This window comes from Alosa pseudoharengus, unplaced genomic scaffold (genome assembly GCF_046254945.1).
Source record: "Alosa pseudoharengus isolate Yale_2024_CS ecotype anadromous, Long Island Sound unplaced genomic scaffold, YU_APseudo_1.1 YU_APseudo_1.1_scf_13, whole genome shotgun sequence".
NCBI classification, from domain to species: Eukaryota; Metazoa; Chordata; class Actinopteri; order Clupeiformes; family Clupeidae; genus Alosa; species Alosa pseudoharengus.
The window spans coordinates 20861289-20882697 of NW_027468598.1; the positions used below are offsets into that span (position 1 = coordinate 20861289).

The 21409-nt window shown below is 42.1% G+C and overlaps 2 protein-coding genes across 4 annotated transcripts; both read left to right on the forward strand.

Annotated features, from left to right (window-relative positions):
* The first annotated feature begins 1447 nt into the window (after positions 1–1447).
* tlcd1 (TLC domain containing 1) lies at positions 1448–14387 on the forward strand. The gene is made up of 4 exons (XM_076282475.1): positions 1448–2330; positions 6951–7033; positions 9305–9387; positions 12498–14387. The coding sequence occupies exons 1-4, from the start codon at positions 2125–2127 to the stop codon at positions 12906–12908; spliced, it is 783 nt and encodes a 260-aa protein (XP_076138590.1). The 5' UTR covers positions 1448–2124; the 3' UTR covers positions 12909–14387.
* Positions 14388–16451: 2064 nt separating this feature from the next.
* LOC143121841 (ras-related protein Rab-34-like) lies at positions 16452–21331 on the forward strand. 3 transcript variants are annotated; one of them, XM_076282477.1, is made up of 11 exons: positions 16452–16708; positions 17292–17355; positions 17866–17957; positions 18139–18207; positions 18402–18503; positions 18611–18675; positions 18841–18892; positions 18998–19079; positions 19599–19689; positions 20051–20158; positions 20479–21331. In XM_076282477.1, the coding sequence occupies exons 2-11, from the start codon at positions 17302–17304 to the stop codon at positions 20544–20546; spliced, it is 783 nt and encodes a 260-aa protein (XP_076138592.1). In that variant the 5' UTR covers positions 16452–16708; positions 17292–17301; the 3' UTR covers positions 20547–21331. The 3 variants fall into 3 exon arrangements, with proteins under 3 accessions (XP_076138592.1, XP_076138593.1, XP_076138591.1); XM_076282478.1 differs by having other exon boundaries at positions 16453–16708; positions 18142–18207; XM_076282476.1 differs by lacking the exon at positions 16452–16708 and having other exon boundaries at positions 16927–17355.
* The last annotated feature ends 78 nt before the right edge of the window (positions 21332–21409 follow it).

The following is a 21409-nucleotide window of genomic DNA, read 5'->3' on the forward strand; positions in this document are numbered from 1 at the left end:
TTCTGTGATCTACCTTTTAGGCTTGAAATTAAATATTTGCAGCAAACTGCAGTATGGCATGTTGTAGCAGTTGACAGAATAGAGCAAGCCTGCTTATTGTGGTATTACTGGGTTCCCCAGCTTTGTCTAGGCTTGCAGTGGATTTTAGAAGACAGTGAGTGTATGTGTGCATGTACGTTTGTGTGTGTGAGAGATAGATAGATAGATAGATAGATAGATAGATACATACATACATACATACATACTTACATACTTACATACTTACTTACTTACTTACTTACTTTATTGATCCCCAAGGGGAAATTGAAGGTCCCAGTAGCTTATGACACCACACACAACAACATAAACAAAAAGCAAATCCATATAAAATGAACAGTAAAAGATACTAAAACAAGGATCCATATGAATGTACTAAGGATGTAGATGCAGGGACTGACCCTGTGATTCAGTATGCAGTGGTAATGTGCTTTTAATAAGGTGTGTGTGTCATGGTGGTAGTGCAAATAAGTGCAACAGTGCAGGGTTAAAGTCTAGCAACCATGTAAGGACATGTTTGTGTGTGTGTGTGTCAGGGCATGTTTGTGTGTGTGTATTAGGACATGCTTGTGTGTGTGTGTGTATTAGGACACGCTTGTGTGTGTGTGTGTGTGTGAGAGAGAGAGTGTGTGTGTGTGTGTGTGTGTGTGTGTGTGTGTGTGTGTGTATTAGGACACGCTTGTGCGTGTGTGTGTGTGTGTGTGAGGTGAGTCATTTCTGCACTGCTGCTGCTGTTGCATGCCTCATGTCAGTGCTGCTGCAGACACTTCCTCTCGTCCCCTCCCCCTCTGATGGTGGCTAGCTGTGGGAGTGCCTCTGGAACAACAGGGTCAGAGGGAAATCACACACACACGTTTATGTATGGACTTGCCCCCCCCCCCCCTCTCTCTCTCTCACTCTTTCCCTCTCTCTCTCATAATTTCTCTTCTGGTCTCACTCTCTTTGTTTCTATCTGCCGTGCCATCTTATCTACAAGTAGGTGTTATAATTATGCAAAAGTTGCCAAACTGCCCTCTCCTCTCCCCTGTGTCTCTGCTCTACTACTAGCGCAACAACAGAGACAAACACTGTCTCCTGCTTCTCTAGTGCCACAGCAAATAAACAGGCATTTGACTGCTTGCCTCGGGCCGCCGCGTGACTGAAAGTATGCCTGCGCCAGGGCAAAAGGGAAAAAAACGCATTGTCTTGAAAGTTTCTTCTCTGCTTTTCCATTTATTTGATGAACAACAACATCTTCTCTTCATGGGGGGCGTTTTCCATGTGTCTGTGTCCAACACATTCTTCTTTATTTTTTTGTTTGTTTTGGTTGCTTTGTTTTTAAACCATATGAGATTGAGGGGTTGAGCTGCAGCTCCTCCCTGAATGTGTGGTTGTCTCCACGCAGGCAGGCCACCACCCTCAACAACTCTCTCTCTCTCTCTCTCTCTCTCTCTCTCCATGACAAGAACCCTCCCCCTCCATGCCTTGAGACTGGCAACACAGAGCAGCAACACACAGACGCACAGAACCAGACAGAGAAAGAGAGAGTGTGTGAGTGAGTGAAAGAGTGAAAGAAGAAGAAAGGAAGTAAAGTAAGGAGTAACAAACCGTGGAATAGAATGGGGTCTTTCTTCAGGAGCCTCCCACTGTGGCTCAGGAAGTGAAGTACAGCGAGAGAGGAGAGGAAAAGAGAGGAGCAGAGGAGAAGACTGGAGGGACGCGCCCACTGAACTCGAGGAACAAGCTGTTCGGCAATCTCCTGCAAGGAGCTGAGGGGGAGCAAGCGTGCGAGTGACTGGCCCCCCTCGAAGAGCAGCACTTCCACACGCCCTCCTCTGGATTTTACACACACACACACACACACCACCTCCAAACACAGCACAGAAGAAGAGTGAAGGAGGTAAAGTGGGAGTGTTGGAGGAGAGGGCACAGGGAAAAGAGCGGGAGGAGAGTTACAGAGAGAGAGAGAGAGAGAGAGAGAGAGAGAGAGAGAGAGAGAAGGGGGAACTTAAGTAGCAGGAAACATTCGGTACACCAACAGGTTAAGGAGTGGAAGGAGCGATAGAAGAGTAAGAACGAGAGAGAGAAAGAGCAAGGGACGAGAGAGGGATGGAGGCCTTGCTGCCCGTGTTGCAGCAGCATTCGGGACTCTCTGTGCTGGCCTGTGCGGTGGCCTTCCGCTGCGTCCACTACCTGCTGCGGAACCTTCCAGTGCCCGATGAGGTGCAGCAGGATGCGTTCCGCTTCTGGAAGTGGAGGAACCTGTCTGTGTCGCTGGTCCATTCCCTGGTGACCGGTGTCTGGGCTGTGACCTGGTAAGTGAGCCGCCAGCGGGTGGGGGGTGTGGGTTTTGTAACTGGTGGGTTCATTGTTCATTCACTGAGGCTTCACATGATGGTTCGGTGAAGGAGGCTGGTAGTGTCATGTGGACAGGGAATAGTTGACAGACACACACTCACGCACAAACAAATAGGCTGATTGACAGGTTTTCTATGGCACAATATGAAACTCGTAACACGTTACGGCACCTTATGAAACATAAAGACCTGACGTAAATGCTTTGATATTTTATTTACTATTCAGGAACTCTGGTTACGAACAGCTTCCTCGTTCAGACATAAATCACACATTTGCACATAGCGGCTAGGCTACTCTTAGCACCCATACATTGCTGCTACTAAGAACAGGGGCTTTTCAATGGAATACCTCTTTTCAAGGAGTGGCAAAGCCTTGCAAAGCGATGAAGGCACTGAAAACCAGAAAAACCCGTGAGCCAGCAAAACGATTAAGCATTAAGTTGGGGTGTTGTAACACACACCACGCCCATGTGCAGATCAGATTGTTACATGTGATCTGATGAAGGCTTTGTAGGCCGAAACGTTATCGCCTATTAAATGTTTTTTTCATTTACTCGGAGTGTGCGGCCCCTTCCTTCTTTGACTTAAGTTAAGACCAGATTGACATTAGGAGCACATTTTATTCACTTTCAGTATGTGTGTGACCTTGGAAACGAAAGAGAAAATGAAACTGTCAATGACCTGTGGCCATTGATTGTCTGAACTTTACCACAGTGACACAAGAAGCATGACTTCAGGTGACCACTGTGGTAAAGGTTCACTAGTAGCTACACAAGGCGTGAAGGCACTCCAGGGGGTACGTGAGATTTTAAAATATACATATATTTAAAAAGTAGAATCCATGCAAAAATACTTTAAAAACAATTATTTAATAAATATTTCAGGAAAATATAAGTTAATAACATTAATTGTATGTTTCAGTAGGCTAGTTCTATTCAATTTCATTATCCAAAAAAACCCAGAGTCCCCCCCATACCAGGATGGTTCGACCCAACCTGTCACATGCCACCCGCCATCACCTGTCAATCACTGTCAAAACTCAAATGATGGCGTCGTGGTTGAAGCGTAGCGGTAATTCGCGCCGGTTAGGGGGTACTTGGCTGACAAAATATTTCACAGGGGGTACATCACTGAAAAAAGGTTCTGAACCACTGGACTAGACAATGCTATCAGGCCTGAAGCTAATCTAAAACTCTGTCGAAAGACACACCACAGAATTATGTGCCATCAGATATCCTTATTATTAGTCTATGTAGTCATCTGGAAATGTATGTGGGCCTTGCGTCACTACACCAACACTCATACCTTTAATCTTGTTTGGAGATGGCAACCATAAAGTAACGCAATATAGGCAGGGGCGGATTATGAACTTTTGGGCCCCTGGGCCAAGATGTATTAAGGGCCCCCCACTTATTGTCGTATATGTGGTAGGAGGGGGGGGGGGGTGGGGGTCCTCCCCCAGAATTTTTTTAATTTGTTTGATGCAAGGGCGTAGGTTTGGTCTGAGCTTAGGTGGGGACACTACTCACTACCCCCCCCCCCCCCCCCCCCCCCCCCGAATATATAAAATGATTAAAATGTGCTACTGTCCAACTACTATCCATGATTAAAATGTGCTACTGTCCAACTTGATCTAACTACACTGTGTAGCCTACATAATCTGATTTTAATATGTAGGCTACAGATATGTAGGCTATATTTAACATTTATTTTCCATTTGGTCTGTTATGAAATCATGCCCATTTAAGCACAGCTCAGTTTTAAGAAACTTAAATACATGCATGCTTAGCATTTTGTGAAGAAATCATTAAGGCTACATTGACAAACATGAGCTGCCTGTATATTCTCTGATTCTAATATTTACAGATATCTAGGTGATGTAAGCACAGCTCAGTTGTAATAAATGCAGCCGAAAGACCATGTTGAATTTTGCTATAATTTATTTCAAAACCGGATTACTCTGGAACAGCTAACTATACATGGGAATGCATTACACCTTTGTGTTTGGTAAGGTCTGCTGTTTATTCTGATATATGGTTTTTCATATGTTGCGTGAAGAGTGTGTAGGCCTACGATATTCTACCGAGACGAATGGATGTGGAAATGGGCGCAGAGAATAATTATTAAATCTCTTGAAGTTATTTTTCTCACGAACTGTTTATTACAGCAAACAGTGGCTAGCTAGCACCGTTTAAAAGCTGAGAAAAGGCTCTTTCATGTGACACTTGTGATGAGTAGCCTACTTCTCGAGGAGTTCAACAGAGAAGAATGGGTGAATTTGGACGCACTTCATTCTTGTAGTAAAGATGAAGCGCTGCATGCTGCGCAGCAGACTGCGGCTCACTGGTAGTTATTATAGGTAACTTCAAATCAGCGCGATTTACCCTTATAGGCTACTGCACATTACAAGATCTGTACGAGATGATCCGCAGCACTGAAGTGAGAAATGATTTAACTCTTTGTGTAGCGCATGTGAGCGCTTTTTTCCCCATTTCAACCTGAATATTGGTGGGGACATTTCAGTCGTAATTTGACATTGGTGGGGACACGTCCTTCGGTCTCCACACAAATCTACGCCCCTGGTTTGATGTGATTTCCTGTATTCTGGTGCATTTTGGGGATGGCCAATACTAAATTCAATCAGATTCTTAGCCTACATCCTGATTTATTGATATTGAGGCAATGATTCCATGCAAAGGCTTGGGCTTCAGGGCCCCCTGACCCCGGTAGGCCCGTGCAGTAATCCATCCCTGAATATAGGGATCTACATTGAAGTCCGTCTTCTGGGACTGTGAACCGTACCGGGAACCTATATTTAGTGCTACCCAATTCATCCTACCCCATCATCAAAACTGCTGAAAATGGGTCATGCTCTGTCACACAACAACGTTACATAGTGCATGCCCGGCGTTCCAGGGGGGTTAGCCGTATGTTCCCATAGCCCTATGTTCCCACATTTCTTGGTTAGGGTTAGGTTAGGGTGAGGGTCTAGGAACATAGGGCTGAGGGAACATACAGTAGGGCTCTGGGAACATAGGGCTGAGGGAACATACAGTAGGGCTCTGGGAACATAGGGCTGAGGGAACATACAGTAGGGCTCTGGGAACATAGGGCTGTGGGAACAAAGACACGCTCCCGTTCCAGCCATGCATTTGTCCATTCTCCAAAATGAGTTTGAAGCCGTTATAAAGGTCAAAAAATTACATTGTGTTGCTTTAAATTTTTAAATCAATTATTACCTGTATGGCCTCATATTGTAGAATGTGAATAATTTCTGGCCAGGCCACTGGGGATTACATAAAACCTACATCAATGGTCCTTTAGCCAGATGGTAAAAGAGAGGCTATATTTACCACACACATGAAGCAACACTGCTCAACAAGTTGCCTCAAGTGCAACAAGTTGCCTAGATTTCTTTGTAAGTGACTCTGATTTTTCTAAACTAAGCTACTCTGAGGAAGTGGTCAAATAAAGACTTGACTTTGACCAGGAGGCTTGTGGATCAGGATGATAAAAGAACTCATAAGATTAAACTGACTAAAATTAAAGTATAAGAAATGAATAGAATTAAATTAGAAACTACAGACAAACTGCAGACTGTAGAATGAGTTATACTTGTAGCAAATCTGAGTTGAGAGGGCTGACAACATTAGGCATAGATGATATCCAGTCTCTTCGAGAGATCCTTCTCAGAGATCTGACCCTGAAAGTTCCCTAATGATGTATAAAACTCAATGCAATTCTATATCTAGTTCAGTGGTTCTTAAACTGAGGGTCGACAAAAATATGGGAGGGTTCACAAAATGATTTGCAGTCTGAATTAAATAATTTAAACAATTAAATGTTTGCCACAGGAATGCCAATTACATATTGGATGAGTGCTAGTTGTCTTTTGAAAATTGAATCCGATTGTCAAAGGCTGCCATTGACATTAATGCCTTTGGTGTTGACATAGCCTACCTATGAGAGAAGACATTTTCTGACTCAGCCTCCAATGCCTATCTCTCAACATTTTCCAGAGTGAAACCAAATTTCACTGGGTGGAGAGAAGGAGGTTGCTAGCCTGACGAGCCAGACCCACATTAAAATGTAGGGTCTGGGCACTCACCGTTCGCAGTGCTCAGTCCGAGGGGCGGGATAATCAGTTGTCTTTCAAATTCCCTCAGCACGCAATAGGACAGCGGCAGCGCTATGAGTCCCATGCGCCCGGTCGCCAGACAAAAAGTTTAAGAACTACTGAACTAGAAAATATGACTGTACTGATAGGTAACAATGAAACTGAGCCTCTGTTATTCATTGATGGTAGGAAACTACATGGTCAATGATATGCAGTTGACATGGATGAATTGATTTTAAGCTAGTGTCACAGTTTAAATATAATTTCATAGACCATGACCATGACCATGACCATAGAGATAATAAATACTGAAATCACTTGTACTGCCACAAAGACAAATCTCTGTGCTCATTCAATGATATGGTTCATGATCTAGTTTTGAGATGACGAGATAAAATAGTTTGAATGTTTCACCGTTTCAATGTTTTAATGTTTTTTATCTTCTCTGTCACTCTTCTTAGCTTGGTCCAGGAGCCAATGATGCGGCAGGACATCTTCTCCTACTACACCCCAGCTTCATATCTCCTCGTCTGTGTTTCCTCAGGTCAGTGCACCACCGTTGGCTGCCATACTAAAGTGGAGCTCATGCTCCACTGTGCACTCACTGACGCCACACACTTCTTTTCTGCATGTTGAGTCTTTGAATAAATAGGGGTTATTGGAGTACACGTGGTTTGACCTGTAGACTAGTGGGGGTCACCTTTGAATTTAACATTTAACATTTAAATTTAATCTGAGGTCTACACAAGAGAAAATCATTAACAGCCTGATTGAATTCAGGGGGATATGTTTGCACATTCACATAGTGGCACACATAGTGGCACACACACACACACACACACACACACACACACACACACACACACACAAATATGCGCACACATACACTTTAACAATTAGGGTTAAATGTTCAACATGCCCTGGTTTAAGAACAATGGGCCAGGTGGTGGGGAGATCAGCTTCCTCTCCACAATACCACAGTCCACTATCCTTTAGTTTTCATAAGGAGAGACACTCCTTACTCTGAAAATCCCAGTGGTGTCACCTGACGTAGCATGAGCTCCAAAACAAACCCCCCTAGGCCACAAAAGACAACAAAACCCCCCACCCCACCCACGGAGGGATCACACAACGTGGTCATTACGCAAGCTCCTGCATAACCTTCCAGGTCCAATACAAGCACAACCGGTAAACAAGCCAAACATCCGATGGGAATCACTCCGCTCCCGTCTCCGACACTTGGGAATGCCCAAGGAACTTACAGTGTCTGAGTCACTGCCTGTGGCCAATTACTTAATGTGGCATCCACCCCGACTGCGGCTAACCCTGGCGTAGATCTGGCGCTGCACTGCAAAAACTGCTTATCTAACAAAATCTAACCAAGTGTTATTAATCTTATATCAAGATAAGAAAAACTAGTTGGTATTGTTTTCAGTATAAAGAGACTTACCTAGCGCTTTCTTGTGAAATCATTTGACTTAATTTAAAAAATAATTCACTTATTTTAAGACATCTTATCTTGAAAACAAGCAAATTTGTCTGCCAGTGCGTTAAGCAAATTTGTCCTAAAAACAAGCAAATTTGTCTGCCAGTGCGTTGAGCAAATTTGTCTTGATAAGACTCCTTAAAATAAGTTAAAGTCTTCTTAAATTAAGTCAAAATGATCTTTTGAGAGGGCTCTAGGTAAGTCTTTTCAAACTAAAAACTAGATTTTAGATTTAAAATTAGATTTTTTAATCTTAATATAAGATCAATAACACTTGGTTAGAATTCATTTTTTGCAGTGTGTAAAGGCACAGATCTGACTGTATTCGTGCCAAACCTGGACCAGAGGCGGACCAGAGGTTCTGTTGAAGTGGTAAATACGGTGGCAGATGCTACATGAGGTAGTCCAGTTATTAGCTGGTAATGAGCTGTGGGATTTTCAGTCAACAAATGAGCCTTCCCGTGGATAACAGTGCAAAGACATTTAACCTGTTGCAAGTGCTAAGTCAGTCACATTTTTGACAGTATAGCCCGTTTCAGACTGCAGGAATTCAAGAGCCAATCAAGGGGGGGCTTGCACCTTCCATTGGCAGGAACCGCCCCTGTAGGAACTCTTTTTGAGGTCTTTTAGTCACTGATTGTGACTCCCAAATCCCAATGCTCCTCAATTTAGGTGTATATGCAGTATGCTGTTTGCTCTTTACATTCACATTATTTAAAGTGTCATTCCTAAAGAAAGAAACATGTCCCCTATAAGATATAAATTGACACGAAAATAGGATCAAATCTGTCCACCGTTCACTAAAATGCAAGAGGAAGTGGTGATCTAACCGCCCTCAGGCCAGAGCCCCCTGATCATATTTATATCCTGTGTATCCTGTTTTGTCTTTGGCTTACGTCAAGAGGAAGAAGCAGCCCGCCACACATCAATCAAACCATGGCAACCGTCACAGCCCTATGTTCTATGTCACTACGGCAACACACGGGCACTCTCTCTGACATGAGAAACCACACAAGAGTGTGAGCATGCTGCCATGGAGTCGAGACAAACGTGGATAACAACTTTTGGTGTTACCATCACTTACAGCAAAAGAACCTTAATTTATTTATGACAAGTTATGGTAGAGTTTCAAACATTAAAAAAAAAAAAAATTATAAATAACACATAGTTCATATAATGTTCATATAAGTGACTGCTCTGCCCCATTCCTCTATATGCTATAATGCTCTTTAATCATGCCAGTTGGATAATACAAATACAAGGATAATACAAATTAGCCATGGACTAAAAACTAATATTTTTCTTCATTTCTTTTCTTTGTTGGGACAGGGTACTTTGTACAGGATGCTTGTGACATCATCCTCACAGGTCATGCGAAGGGCTCATGGGAGTTCTTGATTCATCATTTTCTGGTGAGTTGCTATGTGTCATCGTATCATATGAATATCTGTGTGGGCTGATATTGTGATTTTGTAATTTCTCAAATCAAATCACTTGGTGATTGGCAGCAATTGGCAACGTCAGTTCTGTTGACGTTTAAACTAAACAGAGAGCTAGCTCGTTACTCCCTCCCCCTCCCTCCCGTGCAATTGAAACTCTACCAAACGCGCATCTCGTTGGTGATTTGTTGGAACAGTTTGTTATGTTTTTATGCGCAAGTTTTGCCCAAGTTGTTTTGTGCCCGTTTTTGGAGCCTAGGCTGTCCACGGAGACTGCGTTTTTTTTACAGTGTATTCGGGGCACAGGCAGCTAACGGGTGGTGAGGTGATTTTGTTTTTTTGTGACAAAAAAAAATGTTTTAGCTTAGAAATCGCGTTGCGTGGCTTATAGCACCTTTAAGACGTGTTATGCCTTTTGCTTTTGGGTGCCGTTCGCACTTCATAACCCAAATCCGGAAAATTCACGAGTCAATTTATGGCATATTTTAATCTGTTGCAACTGCACACTGACCTCCAGTGACCTTACAGACAAACGGGGACATTTTCAGCAGAGCACGGGGGGCAGCATTCAACATTCATGCGTCCAAATGAATACCACTGTGTGTTGTTTCCATCGGCGATGGAATCACAACACTCACTTTGTTCGCCAGGCAGAGAGTTGACCGGAGCATTGACTGGATTGTGCCACAGGGCCTCCCAAGGCCAGCCACCAATGCAGATGCAGATACAGATTATGTGTTTACTGCAGATATGAGTGGCCATTATGGCGGCTCCACAACTACTAACAACTCCCCCCCCCATACACACACACACACACACACACACACACACACACACACAGACACACACACAGAGGGACAATTATACCCTTTCTGACTCCGTAATCAAATCATTATGAGACGAAACATGCTCCCTTTCTGAATGTGGTTTTCAATCAGTGGTCAACACTGTTTGGATTGTCCGCTCATCATAGTGAAACAATAACCAGAGTAATTAAAAAGTAATGTAAACCAAAGTAAAATATTTAGGAAGGAAAAAATTAAAATGATCAAAGACGACTGATGACTTTTATGTGGGCATGGGCACAGCAGTACTGATTATTTCAGCTGCCATTTTCACTTAAATCAGGTTTTTGGTACCAAGGCTTAGCAGGGTGTGTTTTGGCTAAAGGCGTGACATGTTGCCATCGTCTTATCAGTTATATGGTTTGCTTAACCTTATCTCGGTTTCAGTGTCACGTTGTGTGACCTGGCCAACTTGTTCTGCCCTGGTCAGATGAACAGCCTGCCAGCCAGCCTATTTTAAAAGCTCATTCATAAAGACATTATTAGGGAAGAGATAAGTGGGACCAGAGTGGGTAGAGTGGGGGGGGGGGGATAATCAGCTCAAGTGTACAATTAGAGGGCTGCTTGATGGGATGGGACCTCCTAGAGATTCTGTTGTGAGGTGTGGGTAGGGATGAGGTGCACTGCCATGCTCCCCTCCCTGGGTAAAGTTGCAGACCTGGGGTGTGTTCCCCCAAAGAAATGTAGAGATATAGAGAGACTATCAATTTGAGTAATACTTTGTGGTTTGAAGAATCTCTTTGAGATAGTCTTGTTTGGGCCCAATGAAAAGGACGATAGAACACTTGTTTAATTTAGGTGTGCAGGGACAGACCAAACATACAGGGCAAAGGGTAATTTCACAATCAGGGTGTGTGCTTTGTTTCAAAAGGGTCAAAAATTAAATGGTCTAAAATATTATTTTGTTTATTATGTTTATTATTGTTCCTTATGCCATCACCATCTATGTAATGTAAGAAAAAGAACATTTGGCAACATGTATGTGGAATACGTATTGCATATTCTCATGTGCTGGACAGCGTTTGACGGAAATCTTTGTTGGTGAAGTTTAGGGTTCAATTGGTTCTGGGCTTGTTGCTTGGTATGAAGTATAGCAAAGGTATACCCTTTGCCAATGGGGTCAGTCAGTTGAGCTCTTTCTAAGACTAATGTCGAATTTCTGTTGGATGGAATTTTTACCTTTACTTACAACACCCACTATGTCTGTTGACATTGTGTTATCACTAAACTTTTTTCACATTGCATTTGTAAGATTTGTCACATTTTCTGTCCATAGTATATTAATATGAGTTGTGGAAGTGATTTCAATTTAAAATGAAACGCCAATTTGTGGATAAAAATGACAATGTTGGAATATGTTGGGGTACACAGGCCTGTGTGTGAAATATGTCACGCACACACCCTGATTATGAAATTACCCAGGACTGAAAACAGGCAATAGGTCTGACAGGCAGGCTACATCTACAACACATACTACACCATAAACACTTACTAAACCGTTTGCGGAGTGTATGCTGCAACAATTAGCATCCACTGTATTCAGTGGAACTAGCTACACCACACGTGATGGAGGCACATACATTCTAAAACTATTTTTACGCCTCAGTTGTGCACCCTGTGTAGCCTGGCTGTGAGGCTGCATGTAGAGGCACACCAAGCCTTCTCTTACTGTACTACCATTGAGACTACTGGTCCTCTCTAAGATCAAAGCTCTGACCTTGCTACTCCAGCCCGGTTAAGTAAACTCAGGTATTTGTAGTCACACCCTGTCTTGACACATCCACCACATGCCTTTCCTGAGCATGCCAGACAAATGGCGTGCATCACAGAAACATGCCTACCCACATTACAAATAAGGCCAAGATTAACTGAGAGCCATATGGCTTGTATGCTATACCAATGCAAATCCATGAAGAAATGTCATATTTCAAAACTGTATTTTTTTGTACTCATATGTGCATTTTCAGGTCTGTGTTATATCTCAAAATAAGTTCCTTCAGTGCCCCTAATTCTGTGTGAGGTGGATTTGTAGTTTTGAATTGTGGGGCACCAAAAGGCAGCAGAAAGCGTACACCATACTGTCCAGGGGTCCATCATAGAACCTCATGACCAATTTTGTCATTATTGAGGATGCCCTGGGCCTATATTATTTTATGTATAAGGCCCAACATTTCTAGCAGCACTCCTGACAATGTGACTATACCCCCACAAAAAATGGTTTCCCTGTCTCCTCCTCAGGTGCTGTGCAGCTTCCTGTACACGTTGTTCATGCAGCATTACGTGGCGGGCGCAACCATCGCCCTCCTGGTAGAGGTGAACAGTGTCACGCTGCACATGCGACTGATGCTCAAGCTGGCGGGGGCCCAGTTCTCTCCGTTCTACAACTTCAACAAGTTGCTCAACGTCTTCACCTACGTGTGCTTCCGTCTGAGTGCCCAGTTCTTCCTCACCTGGTACATCATGCACAACTACAGCTGGCTGGATCACGCCGGCTACTTCATGGTCACCATGATCCTCATGAACGTGATGATCCTGATCTACTTCTACAGACTGCTCCGTGCCGACTTCTTCCCACGACGGAAGACCAGCAGCGCTGCACAGAATGGCACACACAGCAGCAGCGCCAACCCCAGGTTCCTCAACGACTGAGGAAGAGGAGGGGAAGCTTTAGAAAAAACCTTTCTGTTTGTTTGTTTTTGTTTTTTTTTTTTTTCTTTAGGGTCTAGGTTGATTTTGTGTGTGCTTGGTTACCTTGGAGGTCCCAAACAAACATGTTTCCATGGCTCCCGCATCTCACACCCTTCAAGTGCTCCCATTAAAACCAAGCGAAGTGCTTTGGATCTGAACAGCCAGCCAGCCGTGTGCAGTGTTTTTGCCTCAACGCCAGTGTACTTCTGCAACGTTTACATAATGTTTGACTAAATCCTGCATACTCAAATATCCCACATATCTCTTTGTGTGTTGATGGTACGCCAGTGAGAGGCAGCAAAGAGGACAGCTACCTCAGTGCAGACCTAGGTAGAGCCTCACTTCACATGAAGCCCCATACAGGCTGAAAGGCTGTAGACTGATGAATTTACCACCATGCCGGACTCTGGCCGGTCATATCATGCGGGTTGTGATTGACCCTAATGTGTTTGTATGTATGTAGCCTAGCATTTGAACTGACAATGTTTTATGTCCATCTGTCATAGTACGTTGTTAAGGACATTTAGTAGTGTTAGACATTAAGCTGTATTTTAGTAGGGATTTTTTTTTTTACGGAGCCATGGCTTCGCACTGAAAAGAAAAGTTATTAAAATTAAACATCAGACATGAATGATAAGTGGTGAAATGCACTTTTCTCCAGACTGTTATTGCAAATCAGGACAACCAGGATAAGTAAGGATTTTGCTAACATCTCACCTGTAAGCCATGTGTCAAAGCACTATACAGCAAGACCATATATCTTGGCTTCTACTGACAGTTAAGCAGTGTGTTACAAATCAGGCATAAAGACCACACATGGCTGCAAAGGGAAGTTGTAGTAGGTGTTGACTGTTAATTTCCCTTCTTTCAGTTTCACCTTTGAAGAGGTTCCAGTCAAAATTAAAAGATGGATAGCTACAAAAGCAGATCTGAACCGAAAATGTGACATCACTTTTGGTTTTTAAACTATTTATTCACAGGTGACAAATAAATCTATACATGGTCTTACAGTAGTTTTTGTGAGAAAGAGGTGGGCATAGACCTTTAAAAATGGTATTATGATTTGGGCTGTGCAAGTCCATGATCATATAAATATTTGAGATGATATATTTTGAAACTTAAACTCTCATTCATGTTAGTGCTGTCTAAACATAATGATTCCAGGGGAATGAAAATATAACAAAGAGTAGAATACAACTACACAGTTTTGGAGAAACCTTGCCTCAGAGTACTCCAAGAACACACTCTGTTTCATGGTTTTCTTTTACTCATAAAAAAAATATATGAATATTCTATAAGAAATAGAGAAATGTGAAAGTTCCTGTCAGGAAATTGTTAAATGTGTGCATCACAGTATCAAAGGCAAAATGAACAACTAATTGTTTTATTTTTTCATTAGACTGGAATGTTTCAAAAAATAAATGATATCTTAAAGAGAAAGATTTAATGCTGAATATTTTTTGCAATGCATGTTTAATCTATGTATCTGGTTTGATTAGGACACAAACTATCTGACCTGTGGTCATTTCCCAGTCCAACTCTAACTCCCTTGCACTTCTTCACTCTTCACTGTCCTGTCCTATCTCAATAAAGCCAAAAAGCCCAACAAAATACTTTTAAAAGAAAACTTTTAACCACTTAAATGTCTAAAAAGCAAATCCTCTTCCATCCCTTTTCTCTTGTCTATGCGGCCCATTAGGTCCTGTGACCCTGGCGTGCGCTGTTCACAGCACTCTGTATTCAGTTTTACCTCTCCTCTTTCATCTGGTGTTCACTTGCATTGCTTCTTCTCACTTGTAGGCCACTTTGGGTAAAAGCATCTGTGAAGTGACTGTATGTAAATATGCCCTCCTGAAACTAGCACACCAAATATGATGCCCCCCTCAATTTCCTGCCATCGTCCTCTTGAGAGAGGACCTTTAACCTACAGAGAAAACAGCATAAGAGAATTACTATGTTCTGGCAGCAGCACAAGGACTCCCCCCTTAAAGGGTATAAATGAAGACGTGAGCCTGCTAATTACTGTGCCAGCCTATATGATTAAGGGTAGTTTGGTGCTGCTGAAGTTAACTGGTTCCAAACGGCAGTGGGAAATGATTTGACTATCATACATTTCACCCTTACAAAGCTCTGCTACTGAAATTTCAGTCAAACAGCACCCCAGTTCTTCAGACTGATTATTTTTTATTATTATTAATATATTTGATTTTAATTTAAAAAAAAAAAAAATCAGTTTCTTTTCTGTGATCTCTAATTATTGGGATTTCACACAGGCTTGTCAAGGGTTCGCTATCATACATTTTATAATCTATTTAATTGTTGATTAGAATGAGAGAAGTGTGTTTGCATCTCAAATATATCCTCAGAAAACTGCTTTGAATTAGGCAACTGAGAACAAGTTGTCTCTATTGTGACTTTGGCAACACAATTGCAGTGGATGGTGTAATGCTGCCATCTATCAGCCCTTTAGAAGCAACAGGCGTTAGTAGAACTTAAAGGGGGAAAACTATGGAAGTCCGTTTCTGCTACTTGGAAAAAATGACTGACTTAGCATCTCATGATTTTTACTTTTTATCTCATAATTATGACTTAGTATCTCATAATTATAACTTTATATCTCATAATTTTCACTCAGTATCTGGCATTTTTTTCCAAGTGGTGGAAAAGTGGTGGGCCTCCATAGAAAACAGATATTTTACACCAGAGCAATTAGTTGCTTGCCTGTACACCTATCTGTGAAGTATATCAGGGGGAAGGAATGTAGTTTCTACCGCTATAATAGACTACTATGGACACATCTAACAGCCAAGGTTCCCACAAACAGCAACACTATGTTTACATAGGCTTCATTGAAGCATAAAAGGACTTACAAACAGAAGTGTAGCAGTCCTTGTGTGTGTTTAAAACAAAGTGTCTTTGTTTTATACGCTATTTCTTGGACATCCTTGGACAGTCCTAGTGTTTTTGTTGTTGTTTGTTTGTTTTATGTTTCTTTCTATTGATTGATGCTTCTTTTTGCCAAGCCTGCTGGCTAAAAAAGCATTTAACAGCAAAGGATGCTGGGATTAAAAGGAGACCGAATGCTACATGGAAGTTGTAGTTTTTTTTTTCATTTTCTCACCGTTTTTTCAGAGGCTGAAAAATTTCAAACAGATATTTTTAAATCATTGTCATGCTCATGCTTCAGGCTCAGAAACAAACAGGCGTGTTAATTTTTTTAGCCTCACTTGCTTTTCTTATCTTTATTTGACAAATTTGTGTGAGCAAAAAGGGGACAAAACGGCTAGGCCTACATTATAATTACAAGTATTGATTATCTTCACAACAGTTACATGGAACTGACAATGTAATCTTGCAACAAATTCACCAACAACAAAAGTAGCCTTTCTGTTTCTGTTTTGTCCAAGTAGGCAACTCTTTGGACAACGGGACAGGTCATGGCATTCCTCTGACGCCAGGGGGATACGCTTTCCTGGAGGGGAAAAACACTGGAATCTTTTGAAAAAAAAGTGTAGCCTAGTGCGCACAACCCCTTAACTTAATAGAAGTCATCTGCTTGCCGTCCCACATTACACTTCCTTGGGCTAAGGGTTTCGTTTTTCCTTTAGTCTGCGAATAAACCCTTGGGTAGTGTGGTGGATATGTGCTGAAGCTGACCGAAGAGTGCCTTTGAACTTTTTTGGGAACGGGGTAGCGTTTTCTTCGTGGAGTGGAAGCACCCGAGATTTATCCACGCGGGAGAGCGGAAAAGATTCATTTTGGTAGCTACGTCATTACCTTTTTATGCGTAACATCTTCCTTTCAAACTTTTACAGTGGCAATGTCCCGGAATTTGGCGACAGTTTATGACAGCAAAGGGGGCATATGTATCCATCTTTGTTGTTTGGGGTTTGTGTATTGCCATTAGCAGATAATGAATCCTTGAAGAATTGCATTGCGTTGATTTACAGATTCTCTTTAATGATTCATTTTACGTAACGTTGCATTCATTCTGGGGTTGCACACTTGTAACAATGTTTCTTTGATTCGTTTATGAGGTAGGAATATGATGCAGTGTAGCCTAATTGTGCCTCTTTGTTCTCCGAATCACTAGGATTAACTAACGGAGATTAGCTCATCACCAAACCCAAGTGGCATTAAGCTACATGTAGTGCTCATGTCTGGTCACTTACACGCCAATGGAAATGCCAGAATAAATTAAACGCAAACCATTTTTCCAAAGGAGCTGGGTATCCCACATTGTGAAGATCTTAAAATAAACGAGTAATTTTTGCTCTATTTTGGAGGCCTACGTAATGCATCACTGTCCTACATGTCTCTATCCTGCATGTCCTCTCCTCACAGAACTGCCGACATGAGTGTGCTACCGCCCATTCGGAGGGATCGAGTCATAGCCCAGCTGCCTCCGGTAGGCCTAGTGCATTCTCTGACTTTAACCATAGAAACACAGTGCAGAAAAGCGTTATTGTTCTTCTAAATCAAATAAACTTTGCACAATACAGGTGCACTTTCATATGCACACACACACACACACACACTGCCACAAGCTACAGGTCAGCAGACACACACACACCACAGTGATGCACCAGGCACAAATCAGCAGGAACATACAATGTAACCAGACAGGGATAAGCCAGAAAGAATACACACATATCTCTCTCACACACACACACACACACACACACACACACACACACCCCAGGCACACATAGCCTACCCGTTATATTTGTTGAAATGGGTAACACTCGCGCTCTAGCCTGTCGGTGCTCACAGAGTAGGACCACAAAACGCTGTGTGCGTCATATTTGTTGTTCATGCCATCACATCATTATGCTTGACTCTGAGGAAGATGCTGTGCGCGTCATATTTGTTGTTCCATCACATCATTATGCTTGACTCTGCCACTCTGTTATTCCAGTGCTTCAACAAAGAGGCCGCCCTGCACACCAAGGAGGAGTTCCACTCCAAAGTCCGGACAGCATGCCAGGAACAGAAGACTGGGACCGTGGGGTGAGCTGGAAACAACATCATCATCACCACCACTACGCAGACCTTGCATCATACATACAAAAACACAGCACACATACAAAAAGGGCACACAGCGAAGACTCAAAGTATTTTAGGATCCTGCGGGTTTTTTTGCATGAAATCAACTAATTTGAAACTCTTGACGCCACCTTTTTTTGTCCAGTAGGTTTAAGATCTCCAAGGTCATTGTCGTGGGTGACCTGGCTGTGGGCAAAACATGTCTGATTAATAGGTAAGCAGATCAAAGGAGTCTTAAGGCTTAATATTTGATGGGGAGGGGAGTGGTTGAAAATGATTGAAAAGTTATAATGAATAGCCTGTATGAACCTTTATGAGGACAAGCGTTAACAAAACCAATTTCACTAGGCCCATTTCTAGCACCTTTATGAACATTTCTAGATAAACCTGTTTTTTTTTTCATTACAGGTTTTGTAAGGACACTTTTGACAAGAACTACAAGGCCACCATTGGTGTGGACTTTGAGATGGAGCGGTTTGAGGTGCTAGGTGTCCCTTTCAGCTTGCAGCTGTGAGTTTCTGACCGTGTCTGTCTCTGTAGAATTACCAATGAATTAGTTAATACCTTGAATCAGTGTCCTACAGAACTGTTCATAACTCCCTACCTCTTCTGTGTAGGTGGGATACCGCAGGGCAGGAAAGATTTAAATGTATTGCTTCTACATATTACAGAGGGGCTCAAGGTACACAAATTACGTTTTATGGCTGTATTGTACATTTATTGTACATTTATGAGCCTGAGATCTGTGTCTAATGCAGACAAGTTAGACAATTTAAGGAAATTTATCAACTGAGACATCATAATTGGTTGGCTTTTGAGATTGTTCCGCTTTTTATCTCCCATTTAGCGATCATAATTGTGTTTGACTTGACGGATGTGTCATCGTTGGGTCATGCCAGGTGAGTCATGGTGTTCCTCACCCTTTGTGCATTCCATCCCATATTGTACTCATGTGGTGTTCCACATTAATGTGAACCCGGACTGTCTCTCCCTCCCTCTTCCAGGCAGTGGCTGGAAGACGCCATGAAGGAGAATGACCCTTCCAGTGTGCTGCTCTTCCTGGTTGGAACCAAGAAAGACTTGAGTGTGTGTGTGGTTTGACATTCCATTCTCGAAGTTCAGTGCCTAGGGCGACAAACGATCCCACTTTGAGTTTTAGAAGCGTAGGCTAGGCTCTGCTGGAAATGTTTCTTGTGGAAGGGAGGGTCCAACTTGGCAAGAGGTCACGGTGTTCTGACCACTGAATATGCTGGGTCTGTTGAACACACAGACCTCAAAAATGTGGTTGGTCTTTGTTTTTTGCAAGATCAGGCTCGGTTCATCAACTTCAGAAATAAGATTTTTTGTTGTTGTTGAGCACTTCTGTTTTCCTAAGAACCACTAATTAAAAGTAGACTATAATAAAGCCTCACTGTGTTTACATTTACCCTTTACCTTGTGCACTGCAGATACATGTAACACCTCAAAGCTAGCAAATCAGTTAAGTTATTCTTTCTTCTACAAGTGGCTTATTGCTCCTGTATGCTATGCCTGGTGTGTAACACATGTGTATGGGAGGTTGTTGTACTCTGGAAAGGCTAACGTCTACCTCTCTGTCATGTGCAGTCCCCTGCTCAGTATTCTCAGATTGAGGAGGATGCTGTTCGACTCTCCGAAGAGATAAAGGCGGAGTACTGGGCTGTCTCCGCACTAACAGGTCAGTAGGCCTCGATCAGGGCGCCTAGTGGCTTGGGTGGTTTTAGGTGATGCACACAGGTTGAGATCCGTGATACCACATTAACTAATAAGTGTTTGCATTAACTGGAAGGATCTGTGAGTTGAGTAGTTGGTTAGTTCGGTTTGTGACAAATTACACTGCATGAAAAGTAACCTGGATAAATTCTTGAGAGTGCATGTTTTTTTCTTGTTTCTGGTTAAACAACAAAATGGTAACACAAGATGATATGCACACAGTCATCATTTGTGAATCTATGCCCATTTTAGAAATATTAGATCTCCAACCTAAGTTAATTCATGTCACCGGACAGCCATGTTAACTCTCTTGTGCTCTGGTGCAGGAGAGGGCGTGAGGGAGTTTTTCTTCCGTGTTGCGTCCCTAACATTCGAGGCCAATGTCCTAGCAGAACTGGAGAAGAGTGGATCCCGACGCATTGGGGAAGTTGTTAGTAAGTACTTGCCTGGTCCTTTTAAACATTATTCTCATTTAATTTAATGCCAACCATAAAAATGTGCAAGAGGTAAAAGACAACATTCTTTCAGAGCCTGGTGTGAATGGACAACATTCAAGGTCACGAACATTTGATTTTGGGGAGGAATGTCCTAAGTGGTTAATTGGACATTTTAACACAAAACACTTTTTAGTCATGTCTTACCTTAAAGTTCTCTACAGATTTAGAATAGAATACAACCGAATGGCTTTCAGGAAGGGAAAAGCTAGAATGGTTTAAATACAGACTCAGAATGGCTTCTCTCATTTCTCTCCTAGAAATCACCAGCAACTCCAACAACACACACACCACATCCAAGAAGAAGCACCCTAACTGCTGTCAATGAGAGAGAACATTCTGGAATATTCACTGACACCGTACCAAGTCCAGACATACAGTCTTTCCTGCAAGGGAAGGTCTTGAGGAGCGGTGACACAATGGCAAGAGTAAGAAAACACTACAAAGAGTTTTAGGGGCTGTCCGAAGACTGAGGTTATTTATTTGATCTTTTTCTGTTTATGAGGTTGGAATGTCAGCTGGCCTGGTACAGTAAGAGGGGAATTCTTTTGGTCACTGCCATGCTTTTTGTCCCACATGTGCTGAACCATGAGAGAGTTATGTAAAGACGGATTTGAGAGTTTTTGCAAACATTGTTTTTATTTACTCATTTTAGTATTATAAAAGTGATAAGGAATTGCTCTCCTATACCCCCACCCCCAAATTATTTTGCCTTATGCTTTTAGTCCAAGTTAAATTTATATGCTGTTGTTTTGCTGTGTGTTCAATCCACTTTTAGGTACAAATACAATGAGGGAGTTACTGCAGTGTAATGAGAAGTAATGTGGTTGAAATGGTGCACACAACGTTTCTGGAGAACCAGATCAAACTATACATTACATATTATATGAGCTTACTGAGAGGGAAGTGACCATTGTTTACAGCTTTAATAAGCCAAAACATGAGATGCAATATTACTAGTTATGCAACTATATGAATAATACGTATTGTGTATCAAGACAGTAATAATATTTGAAAGTCCCTCCATTTTTGCTTTTTTATTATTTTTACCAACTTATGCAAATCACAAGACTGCCAAAGAAAATAAAGATAACCTTTCTGAGCCAATTTCAACCATTGTCTTTTTAATTATTTTTCATATGCATTAGAAAATGACCATGTTATAAAATCAAGTTGTATTTACAATGGGAT